Source organism: Cryptotermes secundus, unplaced genomic scaffold, assembly GCF_002891405.2.
Source record: "Cryptotermes secundus unplaced genomic scaffold, Csec_1.0 scaffold533, whole genome shotgun sequence".
Taxonomy (NCBI): Eukaryota; Metazoa; Arthropoda; class Insecta; order Blattodea; family Kalotermitidae; genus Cryptotermes; species Cryptotermes secundus.
In genome coordinates this window covers 964742-975484 of record NW_019731275.1, presented here as the reverse complement: position 1 = coordinate 975484, position 10743 = coordinate 964742, and the positions used below count along the sequence as shown (strand labels likewise).

Below are 10743 nucleotides of genomic sequence, written 5' to 3'. Positions count from 1 at the left end.
TCGAAAAAATTCGTGAAATCATCAAGGAAGATCGACGACAGACCATTGAAGAAATTGTGGAGCTGTCGGGAGTGACTTGGAGCTCAGTTCAGCGAATTTTGACAGAAGATTTGGGAATGAAAAGGGTGGCTCCGAAATTCGTGCCATGACTGCTGAACAAAAACAAGGTCACGTGGAAGCATGCTGTGCTTTGAAAGAAGAGTCCTGAAATGATCAAAACTTTTTTTCAAAAATTATCACCGGTGACGAAACCTGGTGCTATGCTTACGATCCTGAATCAAAGCAACAATCGAGCCAGTGGAAGACTTCAAGTTTGCCTCGCCCCATGAAAGCTCGTCAGGTGAAATCGTATCCTGCCTATTTAATTTTTCTTGATTTAGGGCTAATCATCATAACAGTATCAGATAAAGGTTATAAATTATGAAGACCATAACTAAGTTTCATGAACCACTTTTAAATAAACGCTTATGCATTTACATCATATCTTGTACTTGTAAGCTTTCAAACCTGGCACATGTTGTTCTGGCAGTCATCAATGTTGATGGTACAGTTCTCCCCAGAGTAGCCCACCACACACTCACACGTGTAATGTGTGAAGTGATCCACACAGCGAGCTCCATTCCGACATGGATTGTACTCCTTGGTGCAGAAAGGAATTTTGGTCTCACAATATTCACCTGTAATAAACACATTGCAGCCATTTCAAATGAAGACAGAATATTTATTGTGGAATAATGAGATATACGTGTATATACTCATTGCCTAGCCTAATACTGCAACCTTCAAAAGATTTTACAGCCCTGTTTTAAAAAGTGAATAATATTAGGAGAGAGGTGTCTGAGTCTAAGATAAGCAGTAGGAACTATGGAAAGTACTGGCAGTCATTTCTTAAAATATGAATGCCATGTAACACGAGCAAAAATGGTCAAATGCACCCATGGAAATTTATCAAAAATACAACTGTAAGAGCTTGAACGCTTTCAGTGCTGCACATCAGAGAGCCAATTATATCACCAAAGCCACTAGTGCTATGGCATATGGGGTTCAGTTGATCCTGGGCCTTAAGCCTCTGCCACCTGACATCACAAGGTCCAACTTTAACCTTTAAATTTAACCTTTACCACATAACACATATTATTCAAGATATATCCCACACTAAAAACTTAATATTAAAATTAAGGTTGTAATATTATGGGTAAATGTAAAAAATGGATCCATTTTGACATTTCAATATTGATATATATATATATATATATATTTGTAAACAACCTAACGATTATCTTTGCATACTGAAACATGTAGTGGGATGTAAATAAAATAACCCAAATGTTAAATATTTTAACATTGGCTTATAATCAACTGTTGTGTTGACAGCTCTCAATTATACCTTCAAGCAGTGAACTATGTACTAAAGTCTGTAGATGCAAATATTCATACCATGTTGTTTGACAAGTTTTATGTTCAGTGCCAGTTGCACACTTATGAATACTCTGAAACGCTGATGTATGTATGTTACCATATCACATTCCATATTTTCTGTGAAAATTATGCACTGAATAAAATTTATCAAGGGACTTTTTATCTCAATGCTCAACAAGGAATCAGATTATGGAGTTCATGTCCATACCATGTTGCCAAACCACATTCAATGTTATTCTGTGAAAACTATGTAAATACAAATTTTATCAAAGGACATTCTCATCTCAGTGTTCATCAAGTAACTGCACAGTTGAGTCTGTAGACACAAATATTCATACTGTGTTATCACAGTACACTCAGCTATAATCATTTCAATCTAACATGTAAAATATTACACTCAGAAAAACAGTAGTCACATTTTTTGGGACCACAATTTTAAGATAAGATTTTTTGGGTAAAGGTGAATGAAGTTTATGAGTAAATATTGTATCATTAATTTTGGCATGATGTCATCTTATTCTCAATCACAAAAATAAAATATAAAATAAATAAATAAATGGAAAGTGTATGTATGTGGGGTACCATCACATATGGGGACTGAAACTCATAATCTTCACCTGGGTTCTCAGAAATGCCATTCTGCTATTGATGTTTTGAAATCAGGAGCATTTGTGAAAAAATTTTAATCATAGCACAACCTGCTTCAGCACCTTAATCAGTACACTGCCAAGCACAGGATAAGAATAATTTGAGCAATTTCGCTCAAAGCTACTTAATTATAAGGTTAAAGTGAGAAGTATGAATTTGATTATTGCTATGTAATAAATAAATAAATTTATTTATTTATTTATTTATGCACATAAAGTGATTTATATATATATTACCTGGCTATTTTGGCATATTTTCAGAAACTCAGATATGGACTGAGAGACATATGCAGACCAGGAGAGCATATATAAGAATTGTAAAGCATGTTATGAAATTAAGAACTAATGAAATCTAAAACTGGGATGGTAGGACATTTGTGAAAGTAGAATCTAGATAAAAATTTGATGAATTTAATGATAAAATAGTGTGGACATGGATTACAATGACCAACTACAGAATTTCTTTCATAGCATAAGTAATGAAACATGTACTGTCGAAGCCAAAGACTATGTGGAAAAACGAAGCTGGGAACATATGCCAAATATACTGTCATGTGTATTAGCAACTACAGACAGGGTCTGGATTAATGAATAGATTTACTGACCACTTACAGGACGTAAATACAAATAACTTTAACACCATTGCTGATTTACACACTACAAATCACTCCACACCAAGTCTTCTTAGTCAATATTCCCTAGTTCTTACTTAGTAACAGATCTCAACAATGGCTATTCCTCTGCAGTGTTTTCACTAGACACTTCCTGGTAATGAATCTTCAGTTTCTGTTGCCCACTGGTTAACACTCCACAATGCAACCCTCAACGGCACTGCACTGCACTGCACTGCACACGCTCAACAAACTCGAACTGGACTCCTCCATCTTCTGTCAACTGCTGTCTCTTTTCACATATCTTTGAAGACCTCAACCCTCAATTCCACCTACTCCAAATGGACCTCAGGCTAAGATGAAGTTCCAAAATTTTGTGTCTCACGTATCTGTTTGTCTCTATAACAATGTTATTCAAAATCCCATCATTGAAAAGTAAACTAAAATAATCCTTGGGCTCTGCATCTTGTAGAAGGTTAAATTGTGATCCTGCATTTTTAGTAAATGTGTATGCCTTGGGCTTTTTTGTTGCCCATTGTCATATCTTCCCACCCGCCAATATGTAAAACACTTGTTTCAGTCTCACACTCACTTTCTGATGATTTGTTGCTCGATTCTTCATTCATATTTTGACCTTATTTTCCAAATTCATCTCTTCAGAGTGTATATCGATTTCTTCATTTATCATATCACTAACAGATTATTCATCGACACACACGGGATTATATTTATGTTTTTTCATGTGAGAAGGCAGAGGTCTACCTATATGTAAAGCCATGTTAATAATACTGATGTGCAGTAATAAATAAATGGCATCTGTACCTCAAGAAGTTCAAATTATGACTTCCAGATGGTAGGAGGAGGCAGACAAAACATTTATGAATGTGTTGCTATAGTATACAGAGCCAACTAGTGACATGTGATCAACATATGACCCATAAACTCTAAACAAACTTTATCGACCATATATCAACATTCATCCATGGAAGCACTGCCACCATGTTGATTATATATATCAATATCCGACTGGAAAGGGTTAATGGATGATAATGAAAAACTTACCCATGAATCCAGGTGTACAGCGGCATTCATATGCCTGCACCAGGTCGACACAAGTGGCATTGTTTTCACATTTACTGTTGTTGCAGTCATCCACATTGGTTTCACATCTGTCCCCTGTGAAGCCTGCAGGACAGTGACAGCTAGGGGAAAAAGACAGGAAGTGGTACCATTACTGAATTTAACTTGTATGTTAACATTAATTCAAAGAATATTTTTACAGTACTTCTGCATTAGAGTCCTCAAATTATTTGAGAATTCTATGAACAAGTGCATGTGTGTGTGTCTATATATAAAACCATACAGTTCTAATTTTCTGGAAAAAAAAAGATACTAGTATTCAGATGTCACAAGAAGGAGTGACAAAAATTCCAGAAATAATGAAAATCAGAAACGTCAAAAACTGAAGCAAAACGTTTACCTTAATTTTGTCCACAATTCTCTAATTTTTATTAACATTATTTTCATATTTGTATCATAAAAAGTACAGGTACAGCATGCTGTTTTGTACTGCTAGGAAAAATTATCCCTACTTAAGTGTGCCTGCATCAAACAAAGGAACACTTCTTTTTACAATATCCCCAAGTATCAGGTTTACTCTCTACCATTTCCACATCACCAGTTACTGCCTTTATACTGCATTGCTTGCTGTACACAGAGCATTAGCCATCTACATGAATTTTATCTCAATACATTTTTCTCTTCAAGAGCTCACTCATTATAATTATTAATAGAAATAAATACATACATATATATGTCCTATACATTTACATTCCTTTAGTATTACTTACTCTTATGTAATGTATGTATTATCTTTGGTCATTATAGTCCTATTGACTCTCTCTATATTAATGGGAAATTAATTTCCTGGCAAATGCATTTTTGCTTCATTAATTATTTTCATGAAATTACCAATTTTATAAAAAGAGGGGCTAGTGTATTTTGGTTCCATCTGACATGCTATCACTATAAATTCTCAGTACTCATCAATCTGCATCAGATATTTAATATGTCTGATGAGTGAGACTGCTATTAAAATCTCAAAGCTCAGTTAGACTTCCACCTCTGGCCCATCATTTGGATGGACTGGATACATAGAAAAGCATAAGATTTTATTGCAAAACTGAAAGGAGGCTAATGGTACCATGGGGCATACAACTTGCTTACCTAAATCGACCCTCTTCAAGAACTTTGCACGTCCCTGCATTACGACAAGGATTGCCATAACAAGCATCGATCATATACTGACAGTGCTGGCCATGGTACCCTGGTGCACAGCGACATACATACTGACGTTCAGGCAGTGGTTCACACTTACCACCATTCGCACATGGGAATGTAAAGCAGGCATCACACTTGGCCAAGATCTCATAGCTGACACGGCCTGGAATCCAACATGGGTTCTAACAACTTACTTTATCCAATAAAAACAAATGAAACTAACAGATATCAAGATACAGGCAAAGCCTTCCAATCTCTTTTCTGCAGTGATCTAACATACTCAATTTCATGCAAACTGTTCTTTCTTGCTGAGATCACGTAAACTTGATCCAAACTCTGCAGTCTTATCATACAGATTAAGTTTGCCTCGTACTATTCTGACAAGAGTTTTACAATAAAGTGACCATTTATAACTGTTTCTGAATTTGGGCATTAGTTAGAGTTACTGACCTTAATTCTGGTATGCATAAACCATGACTAAACTTGAAATTTAATTATGGTTACTGGTACTAATGCAGATAAATCCAACTTACACAAACGTAGCTAACTTGTCACTGCATTCTAACATTTTACCCCATTCCAAATTTGTCCACAAGACTACGCCGGAACAGTCTAAACTAATTTGGTTCTTAATTTGGCAAAGGTTAATACCATTCATATTCATCATCTAATTTTATCAACCATATTCTTGCATCACATCACCCTTTAAAAGTAAGCTGATTCTTTGGTTTTGTATGAGTGTGAAACTTAGTTTCTGACATTAAGGGAGGAATATAGATTGAGGGTGTTTGAGAACAGGGTACTGAGGAGACTATTTGGATTGAAGAGAGATGAAGTTATGGGAGATTGGAGAAAACTATATAATGAGGAGCTTCATAACTTGTACTCTTCACTAAGTATAATTAAAGTGATCAAGTCAAGGAGGATGAGATGGACAGGGCATGTAGCATGGATGGGGGAGAAGAGGAATGCATGTAGGATATTGGTGGGTAAGCCAGAAGAGACCACTAGGAAGGTCAAGACATAGGTGGTTGGACAATGTTATAATGGAACTTAGAGAGATAGGGTGTGATGGTATTGATTGGATTGATCTGGCTCAGGACAAGGATCAATTGAGGGCTCTTGTGAATATGGTAATGAACCTCCGGATTCCATAAAATGTTGGAATTTCTTGGGTATCTGCACAATTGGCAACCTCTCAAGAAGGGCTCAGCTCCATGAATGCATGAGTCAGTCATTATAATTTCGCAACACTAGGAACTGTACATGTATGTATATTAAGGTTAACTAACAACACTAAAAAATATGATTTAGACAGGCCATCTGGTATTGTTAGGAAAGCAACATCCTGGAAGCTATGATGTAATAAGATGAGGAAGACAAGGATTTTATTAAGAACTTTATTCAGAAAACCTCTTGGAAGTTCAAGACGGAGAGAACTGGCTCAGGTTTGCATCAAATTCCAGAATGTGGCAACAGTAGTACTGAAGCTTCAGATTCTGCTATCAGATCATTATTTAGTTCTATTCAGTTACTGTTTCTTAGTCATGTGATCACTGAAACCTTTTTAATCACCTATTTTCATAATCATGTGATTACTAAAACCTTTTTCATCACCTCCCTTATCATGTGGTTGATAAAAACTTTTCTCTCAACTATTGTCCTAAACATGGGGTTGCTGAAACATTTTTTATCACCTCTTCTCACGCCCACATCATTTCCAAACAATTTTCTTTATCACCTCTTTTCATCAACCATGTGGTTTGTCTCTATTGGATAGCACCCTACTCCTCTGTTTCAATGAATCATGTCTTCACCTCCCAGTTGCTGCTCACTGTCAGATCTATATAAGGACTTTCAAAAACCCTTGTACACATCAACCTTGAATATGGTAACTGCAACATTTGCCAAAACGTTAAAAATAATCCAACATTCAAAATGGCTTATTCCCAAAGCCTTATCATTAAACTCCAGCTGTGAATATCTAAGGGCATGTTCAGTTATAATTCTCTGAAAATACTGATACTTGATATAGAAGTGTACTGATCATGCTAATAAAACAATCTGATAAGAAATGCCATCTCCTGTCTTCTTGTAGACTTACCTTTACACTGAAAGGCAGAGGAAGGAGTTGTAAGCAATAATTTGTCTCTCATTGTGTGTGGCTCAACACAACGAGCAATCCCTGGTTCCACATAATCTCGCTTCACCCAGTCGGCCAACCAACGAAGTGAGCAGTCGCAGAGGAAGGGGTTTGCTCCAAGAGCTCTGTCAAACATTGAAATCCAAACCAGTGAAACTAATTTATCCTTTCAAGTTGAGAAGAAAAAAATAAAATAAAAGTTGAGTTTATAACAAAATTTACTAAAACAATGAGTTCTGTGATGAAATTAATGAAACCTGTTTTCCTTCAAATGTTTCAGTCTCTGTGATTGGAGGAGCAACAACTTTAAATTAATACTTCAAAAAATTAGAGATCCATTTATGCATATATTTTCCACTAGCATGGATTTAAACTATGCTGAAGTTTTCCAGACATAACCTCAACAGTTTATATCATTACCCTGTCTGCAACTTTTAGTATTCTATGAAAAAATATTTTATACAAAATTTGTAGGTTACATTAATGATTCATTTCCATGGAGAATTTCATGTGCCTAGCTCCAGTGGATTCATTAGGATCTGCATTCAATCAGAAACCTAATTAAATAAACAAACAAACAAATCCCATATAACTGTAATACACAAAGTAATTACATTTTTTTTATTGTAGCCACTTCTGGCCTATTGTACCAGCCCCAGATGATAGGTGAGGGTGATTGTGGAGCAACTGGGGGAATGAAGATTGGCATGGGACACTGAAGTACTTGGAGAAAACCTGTCCCAGCACCACTTAGCCACCACAAATTCCACTTGACCAGACCCAGGATCGAACCCGGGATGCCACGGTGGAAAGCCAGCGACTAACCACTTGAGCTATGGCATGGCCGAAATAATTACGTTACTATAAGTTTCATATGCAGTAGTTGGAAGATATATTCCAGACAAAATTTTAGGACCCTACATTATGTGATTTAATAACTGATTTCGCCTTTGAAGCGTTCTTGGCTGCCATGCTGAAGTATAAAGATGTTGTTCACCCCAAAAATATCCATTAAATGGTTCAAATTCATTACAGGGGATACACACATGGACACGATGAAACCATACTAAATATAGAAAACTGACTAAAATATAACGATCTCCTTACAAGTGTGTGATGGACTTGAGATCAGCAAATGCTCCATCAGGAATCACTGAAATGTCATTTCCATGAAGGGAGCTGAAACAGAGAAGGGATTCTTTTTAAGAAACAAAATTTAGAAAATTGTTAAACTGATTTTTTTTCTTTTCAAGCAGGAAATGTGTACTCGTATTACCCTCATAACCAAATCTGCATCTCTGCATAGACAGCATTAAACTCATGTTCAAAACTGTTACAGGTAACAAACTGCTTCACAGGTTACAAATCTGCTTGAATATAAAACAAACTATTTCTTCATCAAATAACTTCTCAAACCTGACCATGTGTTATGTTCATATAAATTACATTCAAATGAATACTTCCGGCAAAACAGCCTGATTACCCCCGTGCTGTAGTATTTACATAACTGTAACCTGATTCTATCAGAACAATGAGTTAAAATATTGTGGCATGCCTGCTGAAAGCCAGAACTGTGAAGCCAGCAGAAAGAGCCATTGTTAGGGAGTAGATCTGCAAACATTCCCATTGCTAAGCAATGTCTCAGTGGCCCCCCCCATGATCACCACAACAGACATGTATGCAATAATGGGAGATAGCTGATGCTATATAATAAGGACCAGCTGCCATTATGAGAGAGTCCTGAGATGGCAGTTAGAAGAGTAGGAGGTTGGTGCAAGATAGTCACCAGCCTGTAAGGACGTGAGCCCCAGAGCAAAGGACTGTCCACTGTTGGAAGACGTTACTAAGCAGTGCCGCGATGACTATGACTGAGAACACTAGTCTTTGTGTGATGGTGATTTGTAAAGATTAGTCATGAGTTGTGTATCTGAGTGTCCAATAAATGGATTACCAATCCAAACCCCATCTACAGTCATACTCTATCATGTGACAATTAGGTGTCAGAAGTGGGATAATTGGATTAACTGGATTGGATTGAAGACTGCATTGGATACGTATATTGCCATATAACAAAAATGGAGCAAATGATGGAAGACTTTGGCCAGTTCAGAAAGGCTGGAAGACCTGGTGAATGTCATTCTAGAAATGAGGGATGCCTGTCTATGAAATATAGGGGCTAATCAGCAAATCAGAAAAAATTGAAGGTCACATAATTGAGGTTTAACCAGAACAACCAGAGGCTGTAGCAGCACATCACGAAATTCCCAATGAAGAGGCTGTGATGCAGACTGTCAGAGCACAGGAGGATCAATCTCAGAAACAGCAATCAATTGTGGGATACCAGAGCCCACGGAAAAGAAGGACCAGGGACAATATTGTATGAGGAAACCCTGAAGGACCGAAGTTCAGGAACAGACGTCAGGTGCAGCTGAATTGCAGCAATGGGATCAGAGGACAAAGCAGGTGACAGGACCTACATCTGGAAAGCAAGGAGACATTCTATGAGGCTCTTGGACAAATCATCAGACTGGAGGTTGTGAAGAGAGCAGCTAAGTTTTCCATTGGGCTGCCAAAAATGAGTGACTGGACATTGTGAAGGACTTGGCCCCCAATCAAACAGAATAAGAGACTACTACTAGCAGCTGGCATGCCAGCGCTGTCGAAGTACCAGCCACTCCCAGATATTTTCTCCCTGGAAACAAAAGGAACAATAACACACTGATACGCTAATCAGGATGAGCAGCCTTAAGGAGGGAGTAATGTGTCATGTCTGCTGAGAGCTCGAATTGTGAAGCCAACAGAGACAACCATTCTTATAGAATGGCCCTGCAAACACACCCACTGCTAAGCAATGGCTCAGTAGAAATCACATGATCACCACAACTGACATGCCGCAATAATGGAAGAGATGTTTTCTGTGCGTTCTATGCTGAGGCTATATAATGAGGACCAGCTGCAATTACAAGAGAGTCCTGAGATGGCAGTTAGAAGAATAGGAGGGTGGTGCGAGATGGCTGCCAGCCTGCAAGGATGTGAGCCTGGAACCAGAGGAACATCCACTGTTGGAAGACACTACCAAGTAGTACAGTGCAAACAATGACTTAGAACATTAGTCTTTGTGTGTTAGTGATCTGTGAAGTGTACCCATGAGTTGCATTTTAAAGTGTCGAATAAATCTGATTACAAGTCCAAACCCTATCTACAGTCACTCCACACCAAGTGACAATATCTCCCTCTACACTATACTTGAAGACATTAAGCGTAGCAGAGGACACTCTCCTGTTGAGCATTAAGAAGTGTTAAAGGGATTATTTAGTTAAAATCATGAGGACATGTACTACAAGGCCAAGGAAGGGCTGGGAATCCCAAACAATCTACAGACTGCATAGCAAAACTCATGTATGAAATGATGAGTGTCTACTTACATGATGCGAAGTGACTCCAGTCCAGCCAATGCATCACGCTGGATGCACTGCAACTTGTTATAACTGATGATCCTGTACAGAAGAAAGAAAACTGTGTTGTGGAGCTGCGCACATTAATCACATGTTCAATTCATTGAATTTCCAGTTGTAAAAGCATACACAAGGGTATAATACATGAACACTTGAAGTAACTGAGTACAATGTAGTATAACTAAACT

General features: G+C 37.5%; 1 protein-coding gene across 4 annotated transcripts in view; it reads right to left on the bottom strand.

Moving 5' to 3' along the window:
- The window catches only part of LOC111866833 (protein slit), a 635722-nt gene that overhangs the window by 26375 nt on the left and 598604 nt on the right, over positions 1-10743 (bottom strand). For all 4 annotated transcript variants that reach the window (XM_023856131.2, XM_023856134.2, XM_023856132.2 and 1 more), the window contains exons 23-28: positions 10526-10597; positions 8208-8279; positions 7062-7225; positions 4904-5120; positions 3740-3879; positions 508-677 (exon numbers count right to left, since the gene is read on the bottom strand). In XM_023856131.2, the coding sequence (XP_023711899.1) occupies positions 508-677; positions 3740-3879; positions 4904-5120; positions 7062-7225; positions 8208-8279; positions 10526-10597 (835 nt within the window). The remainder of the gene's footprint in view (positions 1-507; positions 678-3739; positions 3880-4903; positions 5121-7061; positions 7226-8207; positions 8280-10525; positions 10598-10743) is intronic.